General features: G+C 39.4%; 1 protein-coding gene across 2 annotated transcripts in view; it reads right to left on the reverse strand.

Annotated features, from left to right (window-relative positions):
* Positions 1–4,598: 4,598 nt before the first annotated feature.
* Positions 4,599–27,622, reverse strand: part of MYH11 (myosin heavy chain 11) — a 60,940-nt gene continuing 37,916 nt past the window's right edge. Inside the window, exons 11-42 of one of the 2 annotated variants that reach the window (XM_030483335.1) lie at positions 27,167–27,285; positions 26,849–27,001; positions 26,254–26,427; positions 25,892–26,065; positions 25,314–25,428; positions 24,201–24,394; positions 23,915–24,036; positions 23,730–23,799; positions 23,424–23,584; positions 22,425–22,533; positions 21,367–21,498; positions 20,854–21,060; positions 20,324–20,461; positions 19,543–19,666; positions 18,911–19,082; positions 18,119–18,331; positions 17,835–17,979; positions 17,540–17,746; positions 16,387–16,491; positions 16,119–16,271; positions 15,454–15,702; positions 14,975–15,187; positions 14,080–14,292; positions 13,270–13,431; positions 12,476–12,604; positions 11,809–11,897; positions 10,884–11,007; positions 10,510–10,718; positions 9,841–9,949; positions 9,276–9,448; positions 8,162–8,193; positions 4,599–5,300 (exon numbers count right to left, since the gene is read on the reverse strand). In XM_030483335.1, the coding sequence (XP_030339195.1) occupies positions 8,166–8,193; positions 9,276–9,448; positions 9,841–9,949; positions 10,510–10,718; positions 10,884–11,007; positions 11,809–11,897; positions 12,476–12,604; positions 13,270–13,431; positions 14,080–14,292; positions 14,975–15,187; positions 15,454–15,702; positions 16,119–16,271; positions 16,387–16,491; positions 17,540–17,746; positions 17,835–17,979; positions 18,119–18,331; positions 18,911–19,082; positions 19,543–19,666; positions 20,324–20,461; positions 20,854–21,060; positions 21,367–21,498; positions 22,425–22,533; positions 23,424–23,584; positions 23,730–23,799; positions 23,915–24,036; positions 24,201–24,394; positions 25,314–25,428; positions 25,892–26,065; positions 26,254–26,427; positions 26,849–27,001; positions 27,167–27,285 (4,685 nt within the window). In that variant the 3' untranslated portion in view covers positions 4,599–5,300; positions 8,162–8,165. The remainder of the gene's footprint in view (positions 5,301–8,161; positions 8,194–9,275; positions 9,449–9,840; positions 9,950–10,509; positions 10,719–10,883; positions 11,008–11,808; positions 11,898–12,475; positions 12,605–13,269; positions 13,432–14,079; positions 14,293–14,974; positions 15,188–15,453; positions 15,703–16,118; positions 16,272–16,386; positions 16,492–17,539; positions 17,747–17,834; positions 17,980–18,118; positions 18,332–18,910; positions 19,083–19,542; positions 19,667–20,323; positions 20,462–20,853; positions 21,061–21,366; positions 21,499–22,424; positions 22,534–23,423; positions 23,585–23,729; positions 23,800–23,914; positions 24,037–24,200; positions 24,395–25,313; positions 25,429–25,891; positions 26,066–26,253; positions 26,428–26,848; positions 27,002–27,166; positions 27,286–27,622) is intronic. The other variant, XM_030483334.1, reaches the window with a different exon arrangement.

The following is a 27,622-nucleotide window of genomic DNA, read 5'->3' on the forward strand; positions in this document are numbered from 1 at the left end:
GGGCTGCCCACTGTTTATGGAGTAAGACAATTGACTCATGGTCATGTTTGCATATCTACTACAGAAACTTGGCTTGAGTTGGGCCTTGACAGGATTATAGTTGGGGATGGTGGCGGTGGTGCCATTGTTCAGATCAGGCCTTTGGCTATTGTGGTGTTACCCATCTCCCCAGAATTGAGTCAGATGCCTTTATCATGACCCAGACCTATCCATTACCACCACCACTGATGGTTATCACTTGAGCAGAGTTGGGAAATAAAGGTCAGGTTAGGGAAGGGGGGAGAAGCACAGCACCACACTCCACCCTGTGACTCTGTGACTATAGTCGATTTGTCTTACCCTCACAGAATGGTGGTGCAGTCATCTCTTGGCTCTGTGCCATAAAAAGTATATGGATAATTTAGGCACTTACAGATTCATGGTAAGTAGATAGTGAAGCACTACTATTTGTTATGTGTTAAATTTGTATGTTTGGGGTGATTAAAGTTGGATTATTTGTTTTATCTTCTACCAAACCTTTATATGCAATATAAGTAATAAGTAATTAGACATATTAGAGTTAACAAAATCACAACTGGGTGAAGTATGAAATTAAAAATTCCTGTCGCTGTCAGTGACCGTTCAAGAGGAGTTTCCCATCAGTGGTGTTCTCTATCTTCACTCTTTCCAAGGTACGGATATCTAATTTGTATCACGATGAACAATGATTAGAGTTTTGTGTCCCTTGTTTCAAATACACTCTGGCAGTCGACACAGGTCATTGTGTCAACTTGTACACAATGTACAATTTGTGTACGAATTGTAATAGTTTCTTCACCAATGTAAGAGTTATTCCCATGGGGGTAGGCAATCAATCATGACTCATTGTATAATTAGATTGTAGCAATAAGGCATAACAGGAGCTAAAATAAGTGGCATCCCATAATTTTAATAAAATTCTGCCCCCCCCCCCGCCACAGACAGGGACATCTTTCACTAGACCAGGTTGCTCCAACCCGCATCTAAGCTGGCCTTGAACACTGCCAGGGTTGGGCAGTCACAGCTTCTCCTGGCAACGTGTCCCAGTGTCTTGCCACCCTCCATTACTTCCTAAGAGGGAGGAGGGGAGACAGAAGTTGAAATACTCTCTTTCTTTTCACTGTTACCTCATTCCTCAGAATGCTTCAATTGGACTTAAGATAATGCTGGTAAGCTGACCTTGAACCATGACTCCATGAATATCTAGTGCTAACACACTCCTCCATATTTCATTTATCCACTCTTGAGATTCTGTTCATGGGTTTTTAAACCTGTTTACTTTTAATCTAGTTTATGTTCCCTGTTTCATGGATCTTTGTGATCTGCTCCATGGGGCTTCAGATTTTGTTTTTCAGTTGGTGTATCATCCCAGCCTATTTCATGACTGCAATTACCAGTCCATGCATTAATTCTGCCCATGTAGGGAGTGCCTTAGGAATGTTATTGTCCTGGTCTTTATTATATTTGGTGTCTCTTTTAATTTCACCCCATTCTGCAGTTACATAGAGTTTAAGAATTGCTGAGACTCCTCTAATCAGTGGTTTTAACATCGTAAAAAACTACTGTAGCAGTAAGTGGGACATCATGGGGTCCTCGTTTGTGCATGGCTTGTATGCAGACGGCTTTTATGACAGCTGTAGAGCGCTTGCTTAGAGATTTAATGGGGATTAGGCAGGGTTCACCTCGCTCTGTAACATCTATCCCTCCAGCCCAAGAAGCTACTGGGCTGGTGACAGAATGGGGTGTATTTGTTGGGTCGGGTCCTAAATTCGAGAAAGCTGGACCCCAACAGCTGTTTGCTTTGTCCTTGCTCAACATTATATGGTTGTTGCCACTTAGCCATACTTGCCACAAGTCTTCAGCTTGTTTCACCTGAATTTCTGCTGTTTCTCTTGTAAATTTGGCAGTTGCAAGGCATCCCGGGGATGGTTTGCATGGTATGTCACAGATGGCCACCCCGAGATCCCCCAGTTCTTTTTGTTTTAACAACTGGCCTGGCTTCATATTCAGGAGGGCTTGTAGGGATAGTCCTCTTCTGGTTCACTATCATTGGGATCACCCCAGATATCACTATCCCAGTCTTCAGGGGATACTATTAGTTTCCTAATATGTACCATACTAGGGGGGTGTGGGGCCTGTAGAAGCATTATTACAACTCTTTCTCCCAAATTTTGTCTTTTTTATTATTCTTGTTACTGTTCTTGCAGTTGCTCCATTTTTAAAGACCGCATTAATTCAGTCACCAACTCTTACAGTTTCGTCCTGTAGGTCCTCTCTTGTCTATTCTCCCTTTCTTGACATAGTTTCTAAATGGGTACCCAGCACCCTGCAGATAACACCTTTTCATTCTCCATCTTCTGTGTGGCCTTTACATGCTTTTCAATGACTTCTCAATTACACCAATTGTCATGAGCCCATTCCTCTGAGAATTTGGATTCACTCAGATTCACTCCATGCCTCAATAAATAATGAGTGACACTACCTGCCATCCTGTTGGCTATGCCGGGGGCAGAATAAAGCTTATTTTGAGTGCTAGCTGTTGATGAGTGTTGAGGAGTTTTTTGCAAGTTGTTGCTGAGGTTTACGTGCAGATGTTTGCTACCAGTTTCTCATCTGTTTCTGATCAATGAAGCTGAAAGAGACATTGTTTTGCTGAATCATATGCAAAGATTCTTCTACCTCTCTCTTCTCATAGTTTCCTACCCTAAGGAATGTAAATATTGAAATAGCTAAAGATGCCTCTGGGATTTACAGTGCTTAGCATTGGCATTGCACTCTCTTAAAATCTTGAACCCTGGCTGTTTTAATGTGATTTTTGCCCTGTCCTCTCACACAGGGAGTTAACACTTTTCTTTCCCATGAGGACACTTGTGCTGGCATATAGACTATGACTCCCTGGACTCTGTAGCCTGGATGGATCAGTCAAGACAAGCTGCATTTTCCTTATCTTGCCAGAATTTGCCTGCTTGGTGAGCAAGTTGGCTTTTAGTGAGATTGAGACACAGCATTGAGATAAGGTAGAAAGTTGGAAAAATGTGGCCATGCTAGTATTACGTAATTTACAGATACATTATTAATATGACTGCAGATATAACCTGAGAGAGTAGGGGTGGATATACTATTGAGAATTGTCAAAATAATCTAGTCCAGAACAATCACCTCTGTGATGTTACAGAGAGGACCTTTTTTGGGGGAGTGGAGGGAGGAACTTTAGTTTGGTCACTTACAGAAGGGTGCTTTCTGTGGTGTTATTAAGGAAACAAACTACCTTTGTCAGAAGCTTTGCAGAATGAGGATCAGTTTGCTGGTTCTGCTCCTTAGCATTGGTGCTTAAATAAATATATAAAATCTGACTTCCTTGTTTTCCTTGTTCCTGCACATGCAGGCTTACAAGCTGTGTGTTTAAAAGCCAGCTCTGGAGCATGTTTACAGAGCTGGGCTGCATAGCCGATCAAGCAACGGAAAGGCCTTATCTGCTAGCTCCTAACCCCCTTCCTCTGCAGCTTGTCATCTAATCCCTGTAAATGGATTCTTATTTAAGCTCTTCCTTTACTTTTTCATGAGCAGAGAGAATTCTTTAGGTTCTTATTCTGCAGGATAAACGATGCCTACCCTGAATCTCCAGTTCATGATCTCTGTGCCTTCTGGAATGATGCTTAGGTTTAGAAGATGATTGCATTAGCTATCAAGGTGGATTTTTTTTGCATGACTTGCTCTCCCTGTACTCACAGTGCTTAAGGCTTACTTGCTGTACAACTGAAGACACCAAGTAAGCTCTCAGTACTCGATTTAGAGTGATTCTAGCCCTGGCTTTGCTAGAGTTTGCTGTGCGTGGCTCTATACTGCCCCATTGTGACCACAGAGCTCGCTGCTATCTGGAAATACTAGAGCCGCCTTGTTTGTGGTAGGTCCTCGGAGTTCCAAGGAGTGGGCTGCGGTCCTGTTGGAGTGCTCCAAACATAAAATGTAACTGCATGCTAATCCCTTAACGCAGAATGACTTGGCTTGGATCGCTGCATTCAGTGTGGGCTGCTGTTCCTAACTATTTTCTGCCTGCTTTTAGAGGTTTTAGTTGGAAATAACTCTACACGTACAGACTTCAAGAAGGGGTTCAGTTGGCTAAAGATACACACTTAGGGTCCTGCCTGCTTCCCAGCTGCTGCACCAGAATGTTGCAAGTCTCCTCCATGTCCTCAGATGTGTCACATCTGTCAGCCCTTAGCTACATCCTAGGGTACCTCAGTAAGCACCATTTGTCCACGAGGTAATCAAACCTGTCTCAAATACTTCATGTCAGTTTATGCTCAGCTCAGTGTATATGTGGGATTTTTTGCTGGGTTTTTTGTTTTGGTGGTGATTTTTTTTTTTTTTTTTTTTTTTGCCTTGTTTGTCTGGTTTTGGAGTTTTGTGTTTCCTATTTTTTCAAAGGCAGTAGTTTAAGAGAAAATCAGGTTTTTTGTTCTAATGATTACAGATTACCCCTTCTAAAAAGTATTTGAGTTCTAAAGAAGCTCTTCTGCATCCCCCGTTCTCTTTGGACATGCTGTATTGAACCCAAGTGACACCTGTACACAAGAATATTAGTAGTTTTTATAGCCTTTTATTAGTGTGTAAGCACATCCATGGTGCATATAAAACTGTAACAGTTGACTTAATTTGAACAAATGATATTTTATTTTTCAGTAAGTGATTAAAAGGCACTTCCACCTTGTGAATGGTGCATCAGGGGTGTAGTAACCAGGAAAAAAACCCTATATTAATTGAATACTCAAGACAAAATGAAGGTTTAAGAAAAGATTAACTGACTGATGCCCTTCTTTTTCTTTTCCCTGCAACAGTCTCACAAATCCTGTGTAAACTATAGTTCACTGGGACTTAAGTCATCTGAGCTACTAGAACTTACTTTCTGTAAGATTCTCAACGTTAATTATGCTGTTAAAAAACTCCAACCTTTTCAAATACACTTAATGGTAAAATAAGTTTTGGAGTACTTTTAACATCAATCTATACATTGGAGACAAGGCAGTTGTGCTTTTATCATTGTCAGAGGAGTGGGTGTATGTGATCTTGACACTAAGAGTAGACTTATACAGTGCTAAATATTGTCCTCCCTCCCCTTGCTGCAGTGCAATTTTAAGCGTGTTTATTCACTGGATTTTGTTCCATTGAAATCTCCATCTCTTGCATCCATTTCGTCATCAGCTCCATCTGTTGCATTCTCAATTACTCTCCTGCCTCCAGATCTACGTGGTGGGGCAAAAGATGCTGGCTCATTTCCCCTCCTGCAGTAAAAGGAAAAAAAAAAAATCAGGTGTTAAGTCATTTACAGTCCTCACAAATAAGCGTAGAGTTTTGTAACAGTACTTGTGGGGCTGTTGTTTTTAAATGCAGAGCAGCCAAGAACTACGGGCCTCTGATTCAACTTTCTGTTCTGTAGCATGTAAGAGTAATTCGTGGACAGGTTGAGACTCCCAGTTGTTTGGAACTGGGATGGGATTCCTGTTCCTTGTGCTTAAAGTTCTTCTCTAAATAGTCTCATTTAACCCAACTCCCCCACACTCTTTCCTTCATTTCACTTTTTGCCTCATGGGGACTGCAACTGGAAGGAATGTGAAAGGGGCTGCTTGTGCCTACTGTAGCAGTGGAAGAGCAAGGAGAGAGAGTTTGTTCTGAATTTCTGACCTGCAGTGTGACTAAGCCCATCAGTTACTGAAAGCCCACAAGACCTGGGACTGGAGCAATGCTGCTGATGTCAGGAGGCATTTTTGAACCCCTAGGCCCTCTCTGCAGAGGCTGCATTGGTCAGAGCACCCCAGGTGCTTTGTCACATGTGGTATCCTATGTTGTGGGTAGCTCCAGTGTCTCCCAGTGGAGAGAGGAAACCAGTGCTCCTTTGGAACTGAGTCATAACTTGGGTGCTGAAACTCAACAGAGCAAGGGTCTTGCAGAAGAGCTTACAGAAAATGCTTTTCCCCCACCCTTTTTCCTCTCCCATCTCCCTCCCATCCCCATATATTTCACAGCCACATCGCAAGGCAGGGATGCTTTGGTCCTCAAGGTTAATTTTTTGGGGAGGTGTGAGCAAGTGAGACAGAAGATGTGATTTTCTCTTCTTGGCCTCCATTGCTACTGTGCTACAAAACACTCAAGTTTTGTAACATGGCCTCTCACTTGCCCCTCATTAAGCAAACCTTTGTAAAGGCTTGAGACCACAGACATAAGCAATAAAATAAATTCACAATCACTGAACGTTGTGCCGAAATTACTAATTTGGTGTTAAATAGAAGTGACTCTGTACTTCTAGGTACAGCAGTTATGCATAAATATTTAAAGGCTTGTCTTGTCCTTGCAAAAGACTAAGCCAGTGTTGTCCTTTCTGAAGCAGCTATTTAAGTCCAAAGTTCTGTACAAGGGAAGTGGGTAGGAACATTTGCTGGACTAACTTATTTTAAAGGCACAAGTCTTTGTTTCCGAGGTGGAAAAGTGAGATGAAGTCTGTTTTCCACAATTCTGCCCTTCAGCTTAAGTGTGAGCAAGTAATTAGCTGGATAATAAAGCTTCATTTAAGATCTGTGGTTAGTTAACTGCAGTTGTTCTGGTGCTGACAGCATATATTGAACAAAAGGGTATGTCATTTTTACCCTGGCATGTGTTTGACAGAGTCTAGACACTATTAATAGACACTATTAAGCAATGTCTACTATTCTATGATAACAAATATTTATTATTATTGTTTACAAAGAAAGTTCTAGTTAGGTCAGTAAATCTATTAATTCTTGTTAATAAAGGAAGAGCATTTTATCTGGACTCAATTACTCATGAGTCATTTATAAGATAACTCTCTGTATGTTGCAGTAATTCACTGAAATGCTGTAAGAGAACATGGGACTGGTGGAGAGTAATAGCAAGAATCTAACCAAATTGTACAGTACAGTTTTGGCTACAAAGAACTGGACTCCCTATCACACACTAACCACTTATTAACATAAGCTGTTGCAGTATGCATAAACTTAACACTTCTTTAAACTGGTATTGGCCCTGTGGATAAATATTTTTGTTTATATCTGTTCTTCTTAAACAGGTTTATAGATTTGATATATTCATGTGGTCACTCTCATTAGTACCTTTAGAATAATAAGAATAGTTGAGGCAAGCCTTAAGCATTAGTGTTTGCTTAGCATCTCTGTGTTTAATGTACCTTTGAACAAGTGCTACTGGAGTAGTGCTTGAATACCAGTCTGACTGGAAATATTAGGCTGCCTAAAAGGCACATGCAAGGACAAGACATCATCTTTAAATATTTGTGTATTCACAGCAAAATCCAGCATATGTAAAATAGAAGATATACAAATATTACAAGGCAGTAGCTCTTTAATTTTTGCAAACAGCAGGTATTATTTTGATCTCCAGAGAACATGTTAAAGTATAATATAGTGCTGTGCTAGGTTACAGTGTCAGTATTAATTTCTGTGTGCTTTTTTTTAATAACAGTAGACAAGCAACGTAATGCCTGCAAAATAGCTCTAAAAGCCTAAGTAATAGCTGTTTGTAAGCAATACAGCCACAGTATTACAGTGCTGTGTAATGAAAGGCGAGACTTTGTCTTTTGTCTGTGATTGTGTGATGTAAATGTGATAAATCACATGCAAGCAAGATCTTCCCAAATTTCAGGTGAGTTAGATGGAATCTTACCTTAATCCACATTACAATGTGTAAGAAATACCGTGAAATTCTGATGACATGCTGTGAAACTTCATATTCATTAGTCCTTTTAATCAATTTTACTAATCTATGGTGTATTTGATTTGAAAAACTTTAATCTTTGTGGCTGTGCACAAAGATGTGGTGCAAAAAAGACAACTTTCATGCAGAAAATCACTTCATTAGGTACTCTGTTGGTAGAGCTTGTGAGAATGCAACATTGGTAAGTGTGTATCAGTACATAACCTACTTGTAAGAAGGATGTATCGCTTAGCTGATGGTAGCTAGATTATTGTAATATTTGTCTCTTTTGATAAAATAGATTAATGCCAAGATATCCAAGCCTTCACAGTTTGCAGGAACCTCACATAATTTTTGCTTGGGCCAAAGAAAATGGAAATTTGTGCAAGACAAGCTAGCTGCAAAGTTGAAGGCATGGTACCTGCTTAGTCATGCGAAGGTTCCTGTGTCCCTCTGAAACAGAGATAAAGAGTCCTGGGCAGTTATACTAAGCACACGGTCATGATCAGAGGTAGGTAGATTAATTTTAAATAATTAAACAAAGTACATTACAGCCAATTACATTACATTTAAATAAACCAAAAATGAGCTTTATGCTAGTCTATGTAAAATGGACTGGACACAGCCGCTCCTTTGTAAAGCAGCCAGGGGCATGCACCACCTAAGATGGAAAAGACCACCACAGCCCTTAACTCTTCACTTTGAAGTAAACCCAAATCTGAAGGTTCATGCATGTTACTGGTAAACAACCCGGTAAACTGCTTCAAGAACACAAATAGGCAGGTGCTTTACTTTCATCTGAAATGCTGTTGGGTTTAGGTAGAAAGCAAAATTTTCTGTTGTGATGATGCAGATAGAGCAATTCTATTATAATTCAAGTCAGTCTCTATATTTCACTGAGTTGGTGTTTTCAAACCCAGTGAGTGCAGAACTCCAGTATGCAGCTGACTGATCACAGCTCTATCTTTTTCCCAATCAGTTTTAACAACAAAATACTGATCTTTTCCTTGGTCTGATGACAGTGAATCCCTTTGTGGTGAAGTCCAAAGCGGCTTTTGGATAAGAATTGTATAATATTCTCTGCTTTTTGCCACCTGTGATGTTGTCTAAGACTGTTTAGTGTCATTGTGTGAGAGTTGTACATGTGTGAAAAGCACAAGCATTTCTACCTTTTTGTGAGAGCTTCTGCACAAATAGATGCAGCACATAAGGAGTGTTTTCAAAAGCAACCAAACCTTATTCTGTTCCTATTTAAGGCAGGAGGACTTTTGATTAGAAAAAGAGTGAGGCCCGTGCCATTTTATCACAGCTGTTCACCTCAGCTGAAATCCTGAGACTGCTGCAGTCTATGAAATACACTTCACCTTCTGACTTTGGCCTGTCGTCGTATCTGCGAAGCTAACAAAAGGAGTAACTCTTTGCAGTGTTATCAGTGTCTGTTCTTGACTTGAACAGATTTTTTTTCTGCTTTTCCAGTTCTAAATTTCAAGGCTGTCAGTGGCTGGGAATGGCTATCCCAAACAAGGGCGCTGTACCTGAGCTTGCTCTTCAGTGCTGCAACCTCACGTCCCAGGGCTTCATTACTCTCAGTAGCTTCATCCAGCTCTCTCTGCAGCTTCCTGCGGTTTGCGTTGATACGCTGAGACTCTTCCTCAGCCTCCTCCAGCTGCCTTTTCAGTTGCTTCAGTCGTGTGTTGCCCTTCTCGGCCTAAAGGGAAATTTTAGAGTAATGCTTTAATTGAAAACAGATCTAAAAGCTTTACATTCCTCATTTTAATTTCATATTTCTGTTGAGGGTTTTACTGAAACATGGCCTGAATCAAAGTTAGAAGCTTAAGATCTAAAAACTGCATGGTCAGACTGTTGCAGTTGGCTGATTGACAAGGACTAGTGCTTTGGCACATGCTTCAGCATGGGAGGAGAATTATATTGTCCCATCTTTTAGCAAAGGGCTCTATAGCTCCCCCAGCATAGAATCCAAGCAGACAGTCTGCTTTCTAGAGGGATAATTTCGATGCAAAACATGGAATCTTCTTTTCTTAGAGTAAAACCTGAAAATCCCTGTGCCCCGACTAAGACCCTCATGACACAGTTTGATACCTGATCTTTGTACTGCTCTGCTTGCTTTCTTTCGTCCTCCACCTGCAGTAATGCATCCTTCAGTTTCTTGTCCTTCTGGCGTAATGTCTTGGCTGCAGCCTGCTTGTCTCTGCAAATGACAATGCAACATTTGGTGATGTTGAAGGTCTGTAGTTTTCATCTGCCTCAGGCATATTGCTCTTGAAACTGGCACCAAGGACCCATATGTTAAAGGCCTTACTGAATTTAACAGATGAATTCTAAGGAAAACTTATAGGTCATGTTCTTCTGATCAAAGCAAGTATGTGTCTTTGCTATATGCTAGAGGTGCTCCAGGAGATATGTTCCAAAACACAAGGTGATTTCCTCAGGAAATAGTCCTACCAATGGCACAATGTGTTATGGCAATTATCTTGGCAGGATCATAGGGCAGTTACCCTAACACGTAGGGGAGCAGATCCATGCCTTTGATAACAGTAGAATTTTTCAGCAATAAAATGGTTCTTAATCAGAACCTGTAACAGCTCCAGTTACTGGCCATATGTCTAAGAAATGTTAAATGAAGGAGAGACTTAACCAAGCCTTAATGGCACTGAGACCCTGATGATACAAATCCTGTACACCTTTGTTTAGTTTCTCTCATTAACTGGAACAATAAAGGGACAGCTGTGCCCTCTGGGAGACCAGTACCTGGCTTCCTGTTCCAATTGTTCTTCAAGAGAAGCAATTTTGGCCTCCAGAGCAGCAATTGTGGTTTTGAATTTGGACTTCACAGCTCCCTCCATCTCCTGCAGCTTACTCTTTAGCTCTTTGTTCTGCCTCTCCAGTTGCTGCCGAGCATTTTCATTCTTCTGTGCAGTTGCGCGCTCTGTTGCCAGCTCATTGTTCAGCTGCTCTGCCTGCAAGGATGAGAATAGATGCTGTCAGAAGTGTTGTATGCTTTCAGAGAAATGACACAAATTGGGGCAAATTGGGGTGGCAATTCTCAAAATATATATTCAGAATCACAAAAGTTTTTTGCTGGAATATGAACAGAAAGTGATGTGTACTGAAATGAGCTCTACCTGCTGTACTGCTTTCCTCATGCGATCACCCATTGCCTCTATGTTGCTTTGCTCCTCTTCTAGCTCTTCCTCCAGTTGGGCAATTCTTGCCTCCAGGCGCCGTTTCTCATCCTGAAGGCTTGTCCTGTAAGTTTAAATTTAACGTGTAGTTATGGCTCTGACCGGTAGAATGTGTCTGAAACTATTATGAACTACCAATAATTCATAAAGAAAAGAGAACTAGATATTTCAATGAAGCTAGTCAGTGTGTGCATGTTGTGTTGTCAAGACCAGATGGCTGTTGGGAGAAGGAACAAGAGTTCTGCTTTTCACAAGTGGATGCATACTCACCAGTTTTTTAGCTTTAGACTATTTCAAACTTGGGATATTGTTGGTAAGAATATAATGTAAGGGAATTCAAGTTTTTCATGACTGCCATTACTTAAAATCCAGGTTTTTAAAATCTGGACTTAGAATAAACTGCAGCTGTGAAGTTGTACTGTGTTTGCTAACAATAATAGAATCAATCTTCGTGGTTACTTTATAACAACTGAGACGTGATAGAGGTTATCTGTTCTTATGGAACTCATTTAACTAAACTGCATAGTGCAATAATGTTTGCATGAACTCTTGCAGTATTATGTGTGAATCAAATATATTTTATAGATTAATTTTTTTACTATGAGGGTGGTAAAATACTGGAAGAGGTTTCCCAGAGAGGTGGTGGATGCGCCATTCCTGGAGACATTCAAGGCCAGGCTGGATGTGGTTGTGGGCAACCTGCTCTAGTTGAAGATGTCCCTGATCATTGCAGGGGGGTTGGACTAGATGACCTTTGAAAGTTCCTATCAACACAAACTATATTATGATTCTATGATTCTCTTGGCAGCCATGGAATGTTCAGTAGCATGTATACAGACTTGGGAGTAATCCAGTCTATTCCTACCTTCCAGAAGCAGCACTTGCAAGTTCCTCTGCCATCTCTTCTTTCTCCAGATCTGCTTGTTTGCGAGCTCTCTCTGCAGCAGCCAGTTCCTAGGAGGAAAGGAAAAGGCACCACAGTAAAGAAATGAGCAAATAACTGTTCAGGCAAACAGTTATATCATGATACACAGGACGGTAAATTTTCTAAAACTGATATGACAGGTTGTCTTGTTATGGGAATAAATTCTTGTTATATCATAAATCCATGGGAAATACAATGAAATACACTTTATCCAGCCTGTCAGCTGGTTTCTATTTTATTGGTTTTAGTCACAAGATTACCATTTAATACACGTAGGAATAATAACACTAACAAGACTTCAGGAATTTAAAGCTATTGAAAACAATTTGTGTTGGATCATACAGTTCATTTCCCTTTAGGACTGGTGAACTGTGCCTTTCGTGGTTTTTTTGGTTTGTTTTTTTTTTTTTTTCAGCTTAATCTGTCTATGCTCAGATGTAGTTCCAACAATTTTAGTGGAGTGTATGGAGCACGTGGAACTTGTTACAAGTGCAGCTTGTAGCCTTCTGTCCTCGAAAGCTGTTATATTATTTCACTGCAGTTCTGTTTTGCTACTGAAGGTCATGTGTGTAGTCTGCTTCATACTGCTCTAAGTTTCCAATCTTACCTCTTGAAGCTGGATGAGCTCTGCTTCCAGGCCCTTTGCTTTCTTCTCATTTTCTCTGGCTGTAGCAAATATTTCTTCTCTGGCAGCCCGTGCATCATCCAGCTCTCGTTGGTAGTCCTTCATCTGAGCCTTATTGAAAAGAATATCAGAGATTTGTTTTTGACTGTCTTCATTATAATTGCAGTAGAAGGAAGTTTGGACTGAGTAGAACACATACACATTTACATAGTCATAATGCCTGCTTAAATTTTGTATATTCTGGAGAGATCAGCTAGCACATGTTGGGGAGGTCTGAAGTGCGCACTGTGGCTTTTGTAATGCCTATTGTCCATATTTTGTCTGAATATTTGAGTACATGTGCAGTCTTAATCTTTGATGTATCACTTTTTGTTGTTTAGCTGTCAGAATATGACATAACAGTTGGTACAGAGACTTACAGTATAAATGGGAAAATGCTAATTTGGAGAAGACATGATTTCTGAACAGCCTTTTATGGTTTTGAGCCAAGTGTTAGAACCAGGATTGAAGCTCTATAATAGGTTTTTATCCTGTAGCCCTTTCTCTACATGTGGATCTGTTTCCTTCATGTGGATAAGTCAATAGCAGATGAGCGTTGGCCAGAGAATTTTGGAAGCAATCTGCAATGATGAAATTTAAGATTTTCATAATTTGCCATGTGAAGTTTTCCACTGTCATTCAAACTAAGCATCAAGTTCATAGATGTCACCTAACTATCATATTGTGGCTGTACAAAAAGCAGCCGTGGGAAAAACTCTATTCATGGGATTACATACCTGTAATTTGCGGAGTTGTTTGATGGCTTCTTCCCGACCTTTATTAGCAGAATCAGCTTGGCTTTCTAGATCTTTAACATCAATCTCCAGCTTCTTTTTGGCTGCAGCTGCCAGGGCACGTTGCTTCCGCTCATCTTCCAGTTCTGTTTCATATTCATGGAGCTGATCATTAAAGAAAACAAGTTTAGGAAAGTCCTTGAGCACTCTTAAACACTCTGTTTATGTCTGAATAATGTGTACAGCCTCTTATATCTCTATTAATTATGATTTCCCTGGCAGTTAAAATAGATTTCCATTTTGTCCAAAAATCAAAGATTCTTGAAAGGAGTCAGCAATTCATGGAAATATGTGTATTGCAAGACTGTCCTTGCAGTTACAACACTTCTATACAGATAGGCAGTGTCCTGTCTGGTTTCATTTCCAATGCTTTTGTATCCATTCAACGTACTTTGGGAAGGCAGGTATATTAGAAGCTATGTTTTTTCACTTGCATTGAGAATATAGATAAGGAAGGTTCTTCTGACTGTGCAAGAAATAACAATTCATACTATTTATATTATATTGATTGTAGTATTAAATTGCTACATCTGTTGGCAGTTGTGTATCTGCTACTGAATCAGGAATAAAAACATTATGCAGTTTTGTGCCTTTTTGAGTACAATAACCTACTTTTTTATTATTTGCCAAGCACAAGGCAATATAATATTTTCTTATTATAGTAAGGTGCATTTAATAATGGCATGAGTCTGGGCACCTTCAACTGGCTTGGTTAAATATTTACAAAGGCAATAATAGAGAATGAAATGGCACCTGTTTAAGGAGTTGTCTTCTCTTCTCCTCATTCTGTTCATCTCTGGCTTGTAAATCTCTTTCAAACTGGGCTTTCAGGGCCTGCATATTAACCTCCAACCTGAGTTTGGCGTCTTCAGCAGCCTGTAGCTCATCCTCTAGCTCTTCTAATTGTGTCTTCATCTCTTCTACTTGCTGTTCAAGGGTCCGTTTAGACTTCTCTAATTCATGGACCTTTCGATCAATGAGAATTTAATAGACTTGTTATATGAAATAAAAATAATTCTAGTTTAATGCAATCCACTTGCAGTATAGGCCACATTTAAATGATCAGCTGTGAACAATGAATGAACTAATTATCATTTTTTTGTACACTTTCCAATCTGTCTTAAACTAACCTGAGACTCTCTTTATCCCAAACTGTCCTTTTTAATCTAGTCAAGTATCATAATTGGATTTGTTTAGTGCTAGAAATAATATTGTCATATCACTGTAATAAAAGAAGTGATTGGCAGTGCATCAGTGGAAATCTGCAGCTATACAAGTAAATGTTAGGCTGATGGCAAGTCAAGTATAACTAATAAATTAACTTGGATTTCTAGAGTTTATAACTTCAAAGATGCTTAATAAACTAGTAAATTATTTAGAAGCTTTTTTTTTTTGCAGTCTTAGAAATTGATAAGAATATTCTTCATGCTTGAGGTCATGTTAAAAATAAAGATGGCTTACAGTTACTTAGCCAGTCTCCTCAAAGTTTGGGCACAAATAGAATAACCTTTGAATTTTGTATGAAATACCATTTCCTGCTGAATGGATTTGTGTGGTACAGAGAGTTTCCCACACTGAAAACAGCGATCTGTTTGTAGCTGCTATTTTAAGTTATTGTTGTGGAAATTGTTCTAAGCCCAACACTTACATTCTTGCCAACATCATCTTTGGAGCTAACAAGATCTTCCATTTCAGCTTTCAACAGTTTGTTCGTTCTCTCCAGTTCTTCTTTGGCTTCCAAAGCCTCTTCAAGTGCTCGGGCCAACGACAAAGCCTTTGTTTCTTTTTCTCTAGCTTCAGCTTCGGCTCTATCCCTTTCATCTGCATATTTTGAAGAGATGTTTTTCTCTTCAGCTAGCATCTGTAAAAAGGTAATGTTAATACAGGGAGTCATTAGTAACAGGGTTTTTGTATTCCAACTGTCTTGTCAGTTGTTAATGACGTAGAAAAATCTTTGCTTTTTGATAAAGGTATATAAATACAAAATTAACCAGTGTATGTGTAATTGCATTTTTGTTTATTTTTTGTCCCTGCTTTTGTCTTTCACTAAACCAGTGGAGTCTCTGTGTGTTCCACAGAAGTTAGGTGGTAACACAGCAAGAGACAAAGAGAATCTTAAATTCATACCTGATCAAACTTCTTCTGTTTCTTCTCCAGGTTGGAGACCAGCTGACGCTGGTTGTCTAAGTCCACCACCAGGTCATCCAGCTCCTGCTGAAGTCTGTTCTTAGTTTTTTCCAGTTTGTCATAAGAAGCAGCCTTTTCCTCAAACTGTTGTGTGAGACTTTCAATTTCCCTCTGAAGTTTCTTTTTGCCTTCTTCCATGGTTTCTACTGTGCTAGCATATTCCTGTAGCTTCTTCTTAGAGTCAGAGAGCTGAAATTTGGATTCAGAGGACAAATGTTTGTAGCAATGACAACAAAGCTTGGCAGAGACAACTAAGACCCAGATATCTTACCTAATTTGACCCATGTGAAGCTAGTGACCACTTACCCATCACCCAGCCTTCATAAAATGAGGCACACTACAGACCTGGTATACACATACAGGCCTAGTGTACCAGACTACCTTGGGAGCTACCTTGCGTTTGTACCTCCCCTAAGATCACACTTCAACAAAGAGGGAGACAGCTTACTCCATTATGAAGCTACACTGATGCTATCTGGGCTAACAGCACTAGTTCTCTGAAGGTCCATGTGCTGTGCCAGGATAGTTTTACAGTTCTGAAACCTTTGGAATCACTGACAAAACTCTGACTGATGAAGCTAGTGATTTAGCTATGGCATTGATACCTGTATTGTCAGTGTTGAAATATGTCTCTCCAGATTTTGTTTTGCTTCTACTTCTTCATCCAACTGCTCTTGCAAGCTGTTCTTCTCATCCTCCAACTGACGAAGCTTGGTAGACACATGTAGCTTCTGCCGTGTTTCTTCCTGAAGCAGCTCCTGCAGTCACCACATTCATCAGTAATACAGTCATTAGTTTAGGTGTTTTTATAGCGCATTTTATAAACACTGTAGGTGAGCTGTTACTCACCTACAGTAATGGTTGCAAGTTTACCTGTGCATCTTGTAGCTGAGATCCTAAGGTTGCAACATCTTTGGTCAATTTGATTGTCTTGCTTTCTGCTTCATTGAGCAAACCAGTAACATTTTCAACCTCAACCTGTGAGATATCACAGTGAATAAACTCAGTTATTTTGAACAACTTAAATCTTCCTCCAAACTTTAGTTTGCTCTAGATTGAAATCTTAGCTTTGAACAGGATCTGAATCTGATCTTATGCCTCTGGGTCCCGTCTAGCATCAACAGTGTTTCTAGCTTAACTGGAACTCACTATTTTGCCATAATTTTTCTTGAAAATACATGGGATTTAAGTTCTGTGGAACTAAATCTTACATGCAAACTCTGCAGTGTCTGTATGTGTCATCTTTGTAACCTGTGTATTAAGACCCCCAAGATCTAATGCCATTTTTTGTCTGGTTGATCTTAGTATTCTATTACTATATATCAAAACTTAGTCATATTCATAAGGCAATATTAATATGTTCCTTTCAATGAATTGCAAAGAGAAATGGGAATTTTTGTGGATTTTTCTTCCTCTTCACAAGTTTGACAGAAGTTGATGCATTTTGATTATATTTTAATATTTATCTACTAACTTAATAAAGAAAGCTTACTGCTGCTAAGAACAAAGTTGTAACAATAAGCTTGATTAGTATTGCTGGACATTGAACACCTACCAAAGAACCATTTTAAATTCCTTAGTTATTTCTTATTAAACGCTAAATTATAGGTAAGTGAGCATTCTCCTTTCATTGTAATTTTTTATTAAACACATCTTCTTTGTTTAATAGCTGTCTAATCCATTTCCAGAAGCCACATTCCTATCAATGTTCCCCTCTACCCAAAAATGAATAAACAGAAACTCTGTAAAACATGCAGCACAGCCACTGAACTACTGGTGGTATTACAGATTGCAATGTGTACAGAGGGATAGTGAGACTAAAAGCTCTCATTTCCATGAGATAGAGTGGCTGTAGTTGTTTAATTATGGGATAACTTAAGGTAGGAACCCTACGGATGACAAAAAAATGATCGTTTCAGCTCAAGGTGACAGGGCTAGGATTCCTCCAGATATACCCTCACAGAACAATATAAACCGGTCTTCTCAAACCCAAGGTGTCACAGCAGAAGGTCAAACTCCTTCCTACCTGCAATTTATGAACTTTTTCATTGAGTTCTGTCCGAACACGCTCCCCGTCAGTGTATTTGGACTGTAACTCCTGTAGCTGTACTTCCAGCTTCTTCTTTTTGTGCTCCACATCTTGTTTGGCCTGACTCAGGCTCCTGACTTCATTAGCTAGTTCAGCATTGTCTTTCTCCAGTGTCTGCTTGGCCTTATCCAAGTTTGCTTTAGCCTACAACCATGAAGTGAAGAAAGATGATCTATAAAATGAAGCCATGTTATCTAGTGGATAGTTTTCAATAAGATGGATTTCTGTTTACCCGTTTAAATTGTTCCAGCTGCTCTGTTAGCTCTTCCACAGCTTGAGTGTGCTTTTGTCTCATCTCCTGAACCTGAGCTTCATGAGTTCGAGTCTCCTCTTCTAGAGCTCTCTTCAGAACTGTGACCTCCTGTTCACGCTTTGCTCTGGAAGGTAATACACATAAATGGAGTAGCAGCAGATAAGGGTGTTCTGGCCACTGGGAAAATGGCACTACTGCACAGTTACTAGACAGTACTGAGCTTGGTGACATCTATTTTTGGCCCGTGTGCTACATCTCCATACCTGAGCTCTTGCTGGGTGGCTGTGGTATCCAAAGTATCCTCAAGCTCTGTCTTAAGAGCCTCCAGCTCTTCACCTAGATCTCTCTTCTGTTTTTCTGCTTTGTTTCTTGCAGCTCTCTCGGACTCCAAATCTTCCTGGAGATCAGAGATGTGAGATTCCAATTCACGGATCTTCTTGAGGGCATTGTTCTTATGACTAGTTTCATCTTCAAGCCTTGAAAGAGAGTATTGAATTTTACATATGTGTGTAAAGAATAATTTCCCTTTCAGGAAATCAGTATACAGAACTAAAGGTTTATAGGCTCTGTGCAAGAAAGTACCAAAGAGATTGGTACTTTTGGGGGATTGATACAAAAAGGATCTGGCAGCTGTACTATATCAGGATACAATGCCTGGAGATGCTGATCAGCTGATTCAGCAAAAGTTTTGGTTTGGTGTTGTCCTTAAATTTGTACAGAAAATCCACTGAGACTCTGGAATAGATCGAGATCCAACTCTTACATAATTTCTGCCTTTTGCCTGTGAAGTGTATTACTACATTTAATTCTTTACTTGACTGCTAATGCCATTGGGAAGAGGAGTTTTCATATCTGGAGGTAAGATTATGTGTCTATGGGCAAACAATAGTATAATTACTTTTTGCAAAAGGAAATTTGGAAAATAAGGAAAGCACAGAGGGAGGATGTAACTGAGAGATGAGATTCATAGGTGCAGCATCTCAGTGTCTGGGAAGAGGAGAGACATATGTTCCAGCCTGGGTTTTCAACCTGTATGCAGATTCAGGAGTGAATACCTGGCTAGAGCAGCCTGCAGCTCTTCCTCCTTCTTGGCTAGTTGTGCCTTCAGCTCAGCAATTTGTGCCTGGAGCTCTGCTATTTGCTCATGTAGATCACTTGATTCCCCTTCCAACTTCCTCTTAGCTTTCTCCAGTTCTTGTCTGCTCTTCTCTTCTTTCTTCAGTCGCACTGAAAAAGTAAGGATTTTGGTCATGGGACTGCATTACTACAAGGAGTTCTTAATCCTACCTTGACCTTAGGCAAAAAAATATTCTGGCCTCTAGTGAGGCCATACATTTAAGTACAAGCCACTGCATTTCTGAAGCAACATTCAGTACCTTATTGTCATCACTTATTTCTAGCCATCACAAAGAATCATTTATTTATTTTTATCCAGAATCAGCATTGCTTTTTTTCTCAATTTACTCTTCTGTATGTAAAAAAACCAAAAACAAACAAACAAAAAAATGTATCTATGGTTTATGCACCCTGGTGATTTGGTGATTCTCATGCACAAAATAGCTTCAGCATAAGAAATTTGGAAACCACCCAACAAATTCTTTAGCTCTTTCCAGATTCTATTTGGGTTTTTTTATTGTGTGCCAAGACAAAAAAAAACCCTGATATAAAATAGTTTTGTTCATGTTACCTTCAAGTTCTGAAATCATAGATTCATGTTTGGTTTTGAGCTTTGTAAGATTTTTGGCTTTTTCTTCTTCTTCTGCAAGATTTGTTGTTAGATCGCTTATTCTTTCCTCAAGGAGTTTTCTTTCCTTAAGAAAAATAAAATACTTCTGTTAAAAAAGCGTCTGGCATTGGTGATTGTGAAGCAACTCTATGCCAAGTAAAAATGTCCAAGATACTGTCTTTTTATACTGTTTCTTGAGATTGTAGTGATACATTTAAATTTCTGATACATTTAAATTACAGAGGAACTGAAGAGTGATGTCTGTGACTTCCATATTCTCTAATCTACTGCTATTAGAATCTTGTCCTCTAATGGCTGTAAATACAGGGCCCAGTTCAGAGGAGCATCGCTTTCTAAAAAGTACTGGAATACATGCTTACTTCCAGTTTTAATCATGAAGTTTTATTGAAATTAGTTAAAAACCAAGAGGATTATTCACTCTGATTGGGGCCAAGAAGACATGACTTCCATTGATTCTGTTTGACTGCTGTAGGTATTTCGCTTAAAGATATTGTTACCACAATAGACCTCAAAACCAGTAGTTTTACACAATTCTGAATTGCTTAAATAAGCATGGAAAAATTGAGGAACTTGTTTGGTAGATGCTGGACTGATGGTCTGGTGAATCTATACGCCCATGAGGCTTATGTAGTCAAGAGTATTCCTGTTCTAGCAGAAGAGAAGGTTTTTTCTCATCTTGCACTATTTTCACAAGGTAAGAAAATGAACCCACAACACTTACTTTCGTTAGCTTGTTATTCTGGTCTTCCATTATGAGAATATCATCTTCCATTTTCTTTATCTTGCCATCTGCTGTTACTTTTTCCAGTTGCAGTTTCTGCCTTGCAGCTTCTTCTTCTTCCAGCTGTTCCTCGAGGTCCTTTGAGGGGAAACAGAAACCCACAAAACATGAATTTTGGAAATAAAATACCACTTAGATTATTGGAAATGCTTAATGTTTATCACTGTATGTGGGGTATGTTGTAGACTTGATTGTTTTTATGAAGAACTAGACAATCTGTAATGCTTGGTGATTTAGAATTTGGTAAAATAATTATTTTTAGAGAAAAGATTATTTAAAATGGAGATGGGGAAGAAGAGAACTATGGAGGAAAGAGCATTAATTGATTGCTCATACTTCAGTGTCACAAAAACATATTCTACAGAGGGCAGCAGAGCAAGCACTTTCATAGGATCTGAGGTTTGCCAGTCTCTGTTTTTTCTCTGTGAGATACAAGTTATTGTCTGTATTTGTCACTTATGCCTCCTTACCAGCATTTGTTGTTGCATCTTTTTCTTTTCTGCTTGCAACTGCTGGCTGCGCTCCTCCTCTTCCTCAATTCTGGCTTCCATCTCGTGCAGAATCTCTTCCAGCTCTTGTTTCTTAGCAGCTAAACGGACTCTCATCTCTTCAGCTTCAGCATACAGTTCAGTTTCTGCCTGAAGCTGTTCCTGAAGGAGGTTCTTCTCTTCACAAAGCTACACAAATAAAATAGGAAGGAAGGAATAGCACAGGAAGTTAAGACTTTGATTGTGAATTGTCCCACAGTGTCTTTTTACTAGATAGCCCTAGTGTATGGGCAGGCAGCTCTACCACAGGTTCTTGCATAGACATTAGGCCTATGCTGACGTAACTGGGAGTTTGTCTGCACTGAACTTTTGTTCTGGACCATTGCTGTGGATGCAAACATGACTACAAAATAAAAATACACCTTTATTTTAATATCCTCTAGAAATGGTGAAAGAACGGCTAGAGTTGCCCAGAGGGTCAGAGCTGTAAATCACCTGTGTATGTTTCAGTTCCAGCTCCTTCAATTCACTCTCTGCTTTTTGCTGTCTTTCCCTAGTTTTTTGTAGTTCTTCATCCTTGGCCTGCATTTCTTCCTCTTGGCGGGTGACTTGCAGCAGTGGTTTCACCTGAAAATAGAGAGTTTTAAGAATGTTTCCTGTCAGTATTTATGTACTGAGCATGGTACTTAAAGATGCCAGGCTGACTGGCACTAATGGTAGCACTGTCTGTTGATGTTCAAATGGTGGATAAGTACTGTCCAGCCAAGCTTGACGTTAAGCATCTTTAAATCAACAAGGCTCAGAAGTATTGCTCTTGGCTGTGTCTGTGTTGACTCTTGGAGCCTTGTGAGCACCTCTGCCTCCAGTGGTGTCACTTTTTGAATGGCTTCAAGCCTGTTTTCATCCATTGATAACGTACAAAAGCTACACATTCTGCATAGAAAGTCAATGTTCACATGCAGGTGTGTTACTGCCTATTTCCGGTTGCAGAGGAGGTTGCTATTAGTGCAAGTAGGAACAGTTTTCTGAATCCAAATTGAATGTTGTTCTTGGGGGGAAAAAAACCCCAAAACAAACTGAAAACCCCAAACAGGTCTTTTCAGTAGGAAAATAGACTTAATTTGCTTGAGCGTCTAGCAGGAGGATGTTTAGTATCCCAGTTAGGGAACTCCTGAGCTACCGAGTCCCCCATAGGTACATAACTCTGTATGTTCACAAAATTAAGTTTTACTCTGTCTTCTCATTACCCACCCCTATGAAATGATTTCATTTTTGGCAATTAAAAAAAGTCCCCAAACATGCAAAATCTTTTATGAATCTCTGCTTAACTAGTTAGTTCTAGCTTGAGAAGAAAACAAACTTCATGATAATGGCATTATATAACTATCCAGAGTATCTCTAACCTAAAATTTTGTGAAGCTAACGAGGCTCTTGCCATCAGCTGCAGTGGACTTTGGAACAAGCAGTATGCCTGACATGATATACCTCAGTATCTTGTGCATTTCATTTCTTTTGGAAAGATGAGGAGAGATTCACTGATTGCAGTCACTCACTTTAGTGAACAGTCTCCACCACTGCCAGTTCCTCAGCTTCAGGTAAGCAGCACAGTTTCTTTGGATAACCTTCATTGCAGTCAGCTGTTGCTGTCTCTTGGCAAAGGCTCTGTGATTAAAAACATGAAGCAAATAGGTTCAGTCTGAGAATATGAGGTATTTACAAGGTATGCACATTAAGTAAAACTCTGGCCTGAGAGTCTGATGATTAGCCACATGGTTTGAGAAGTCTGGCACAAATTCCTTTGTTGCTTAAACAGTGCCTGTGCTTTCTTGAGGGAAGGTGATAATTCTGTTTAGCTTTCTGGTATTTCATTTAGTCTTCTGGGTTTTCACTGGGTTTTTTATTTGTTTGTTTGATTTTTGGCTGTTTGCACACCATAAGTAAGCACAAACCACAAAGTGTATATATATTTAGTTCTGGGTGTAAACATCTTTCCAGAGTACATGGGCACTCAGAACTTTTATTGTTCATCATCCTTCAAACCTATTGTATTTAAATTTCTTTGCTCAGCAATTTGAAAGCCTTGGTAGTGTGCAGGAAAGGGCATTATTGTTAATAGGTTTGTGATGTACATTAACTGAGATCATGCTAGATGATCAGTGCTTCATGCCCAAGCTCTGTGAGAAATTATTTTATGTTTTCCAAGTGCCAGTGGTACTGCTGCTTGTAATAGTGCATAAGATTCTAGTCACAGGTTAGGATGCTCCTTCTCCCCCTTGTACAAATATGTTTAAAGGATAGGCATTGCTTCCGAGAGCTTTTGCTGTACAGAGGGTATAAGTAGCCTCACAATGTAATCACTTCCCTACAATTATACTAATAAGCCTCTTCTGTGCAGGAAGTAAGTCCTTCATTGGACACAAATTGAGTTCTACTGCAATACAAATAATAGTAACAAAGTGTCTTAGTATCTTCAGTTTGTTATTCAGAAAACTAAAGGCTACTGTAGATACTCTGCTGAAGAGGACATTATTTTTCTTAGTACATATTCTTACTTTCTTGCTAGGTAGCCTCGGCACTGTGCCTGGAAGGCGATGATAACATCTGTGATCTTCAGGTCTCTCTCTTCTTCCAGGTGAGCCAGAACGCCGGTTCTGAAGAAGATTTTACTTTGTCCAATTCTGTACAAGTTGGGATCAAGTTCTAATGCTTTGATCTAGAGGAAAAGAGGGATATTTATTAACTGCAGTGCTGATGTTTAGGGTATTAAAAAATCACTTTTCATTCCTGCTTACTCTCAACAGCTTTTATATAAGAAGTATAGACCTGATAATCAATAGGATCAAAAATGGTTTCCTCACCATCAGTATGCAAGCCTGCTTTCCATCCATGAATCCTTTAGGAATAGCATTTGCAGCAAGAATTTCGTATCTGCCAAAAGACATTGATGTTAGCGAGGTTGAAACACATCAGATTATTTTGCACAGACAAATACATATAACACCAGTATTAAACCCGGAGTTTGCACTGAGTGAGGGATTCCTACCGCTGACGGAACTCCTGGAAGACGATCCTATTGGGGAATCCCTGCCGGCAGATGCGAATACCTTCCAAGACACCATTGCAGCGCAACTGCTCCAGCACTAAATGGGCATCAAGTTTGCCAGCCTGAAAAGGGAACAGAAAGTATTTTTAGCACTGTAAAAATCTACATAAATGTTACCAGCTGTATCTGTTTGAAGACATCGTTCAGCTCTGCGATATGCTGGTACAAGTGAGCAGCTCAACATGAATAATGTGCCAGGAGTCTGAAAACAGTATTTGAAATTTACCCTTTTTTCATGATTCGGAATGATACAGCGGACAAAGTTGGGATTGGTATTCCTCAAGGTGGTCATCAGTTTAGTCAGCTGCTCCTTATAGAGTTGTCCAACAGTACGGAACATGCCTTTCTTGGTTTTTGAAGCACTAGGGAGTGAGCTTTCAGTCATCTTGGCCATCTGGTCCAGCCCAACTATACGGTCCACTGAAATATAAAAGAAAGTATGAATGGAACTGCTTATATAAACTGTCCTCACCTCACATTACACCTGTCACTGGCATTGTTAAACTGCAGCTTCCCAAAGAGGACCAGTGTATTTTGATGCAGTAGAAGGCTACTAATAAAAGTATTAGAAGAGCCTTTTGGGTAAATAGTTTATTTCTGTCAAACATGAAAATGAGGATCTTTGCTAACTAGTGTCAGAATGGAGCAACTGAATATACATACTATATTTTATGCTTGCTCTGAAAAGGACATTCCTTCTGCAAAATACCCAGTTAGTAGGTTGGTGTCAGAACCAGGAACACCAACATCTCTTGACTTCCATCTTTCACCCAGTGATTCTCAGTCTAGCTAATCATCCCCCTCAGTTATTTGATAATCCAGAGCCACTTGCTTGTGTTTGCATGCATGTTTAGTCCATGTATTAAATATTTATACTGTAGTATATGTGTTAAAGATCCATATAAAGTTTTTAAAAGCAAAGTGGTTTAGATGCATACAGACATTCTTCTGATGGAGTTTGGTTGAGACTATACATCACTGGGGAGAACTGTGCAGGACTTCTGGGAGAGCAATGTGTAAGGTAAGTCATTCATAAAACCCAACAATAACTTGTACTAAATGAAGTACACAATATCACATATTTAGCAACATTCTAACAGTGTAATGAATGATTTTTATTCTGTTGCTGTATAATATTAAGTAAGGAAATTTTTTTATAGCATCATTAGATAGTTTTAAGCACTTTCCATACATATGTCTTTAGAACACATTATTATTTTTATTAAGTTCAGTCTCTTCTATGCTTATAATTTTCACAATTGTGTCCTGCCAGAAAGGGATGGCTGTCAAAAAGTTCTGATAGCATTTTCTCCCTTTAAACTAGAGTTGTGATTCATACCATCTTTCCAAAGGTCTGCTACAAATTTGTCCGAAGACTGGTTCAGCAGGGAAGTCACATTGTCATTTAGAGGATCCATGTTCTTTGTAAGCCAGGCAGTTGCATTGTAGGTAACCTGCAGGAAACAATGCTTCGTCAAAAAACTTGAGAAAGAAATCTGGAGTACCGAAGGACACAGGGCACTGTTTTAACACAAAATCATACAAATAATAATGTGAAAAGCTTTATATGGTTGAGAGCCGAGTTGAGTATTTATTTTTACATGTACTACCATCTGAAAAGCTTTGTACAGATGTATTGATGGCAGTGTATCCGCCTTTAAAACATCTGCTTGTTAGAAAGGAATCTGAATTACTTGGATTTTCAGTAACCCTGGTGCTGTTTATTTTTGCTTTCGTGTGAGCTTCACAACCATGAACATTTTACAAATCTTATTTCGTATAATTAAAACACAGTATATACATTACATAACTAAAGCCATCCCTCATCAGTGCAGGTACCGGACTGTTTCTCTTTCATCATTTGGGCATCAAAGAATCAAAGTTTCCTAAGTCAAAATAGCTCAATCTGTCCAGTACCTTTCCTGCGTAGTGCATTATACAGAACTCTGTTTTATCCTTGAGTTGCTTGGACTTCTGGAATTTGGCATGGTTGCCTTGTTCTTGAATTAGTTTCTCCACAAAGGATGTGTCAGTAGCTTTGGGGAACCAGCACTCTTCATCCAGCAGAGCCAGGACACCTGGAGGGTTGGTCTGCAATGTGAGCAATATAAGATCAGTGTCATCACAGGCAGAGATAAAGAAAGAGCACCACCTTCTTCACCCCTTATGGTAGGAATCCTGCCAACAAAGGATCCTTAAATGGCTCTCTCATTGTACTGATATACAACTGACCATGACACAGCCTACATAGTATCCCACCTATAGAGACATATACTTACTGGTCTTTCAATCAGCTCAATGCAAGGTTGCAGGTCAAGGCCAAAGTCAATGAAATTCCATTCAATGCCCTCTCGCTGGTATTCCTCTTGCTCCAATATAAACATTGTGTGGTTGAAAAGTTGCTGAAGTTTCTCATTAGTGTAATTGATGCAGAGCTGCTCAAAGGAATTGATCTGAGGAGGAAAACAAAAAAAAAAAAAGGAAAAAAGTGAATTCCTAATGCTAGAAAGAGACCTTCAAGAGGGAACTTAAATGACAAGATGAAATTTACTATCTTCTATTTCTGTTTACATATTGCAATAATTCAAGTATAAGGATCCATATTTTTCTAATATAAGGTCCTAAAAATTACAGAAATTTCCAAAGAGGTAAATCTTTGTACTGGGCCTGATCAATAAATCATAAGGCCCAGCCCCTGGCACTGAACACTGAGCCCTGCAGAAGCCCAGCGGAGCATGCTGCCAGCCCCAAAGGAAGGGCAAGTAGCCAGGTATAGTAGGCCTCTGGCTCTGATGTTAGATTTTTTGTCATCTTATATCCAAACCACTATATATTAATAGGGAGTTTACCCAGCTTGTCCCCCACAGAAGATACCTCAAAAATCTCAAATCCAGCAATGTCAAGGATCCCCAAGAAGGAAGCACCTTGTCTTTTTGTTTTATCAAGAGCTTTGTTTACGCGAGCTAGAATCCAACGGAAAAGACGTTCAAATTGTGCCTTGGCCAAAGCCTCTATGGCAAAGTCCGCCTGAAATAAAGAAGAGGTAATTGCAAGTGAAAGAAGAAACCCAATTAGCTGCTAATTTCTGTAGGGATAATGAGACAGAAAACTGACATTTCCCTTTAGACAAGATGTAAGAAAAGAGAAGAAGAGAATAGTTTCAGGAGAGCTGAGCAGACTGCAAGTATATACCTGCTCTTTGGTCTGAGCTTTCTGAACAACATCTCGTCCTACTTTGATCCTTGGGGTTAGAATAGATCTTGTGAAATCTGTCACGTTAATACCCATCAGGTGACACACTTTTTGTGCAGCTAGAATAAAAGAGTGAGATTTTATTTTAGAATGAATTTTCTCTTAGCAGGTCAGTAAGTGTGAATATGAGCAGCTCAGCAAGTATGGGAAGTTATTTATCTTCCTTAAAAGCTCCTCTATTGTACATACAAGAGATGCCAGTTGCCATAAAAGTGTTAGTTATGATCCAAGCAGCAAATTCACTGTTCGTCTATTTATGGATTCAAGATTACTAGAAAAGGTAATAACAATTGAGCTGATTTTAAGTATGATATATCCTTTAGAGTGCATGAAGTATATACATAATAACAATTAAATAAAATACTGATAAAGAGTGCTTATTCAGCTGCTATTTTA

Source organism: Strigops habroptila, chromosome 4 (assembly GCF_004027225.2).
Source record: "Strigops habroptila isolate Jane chromosome 4, bStrHab1.2.pri, whole genome shotgun sequence".
Taxonomy (NCBI): Eukaryota; Metazoa; Chordata; class Aves; order Psittaciformes; family Psittacidae; genus Strigops; species Strigops habroptila.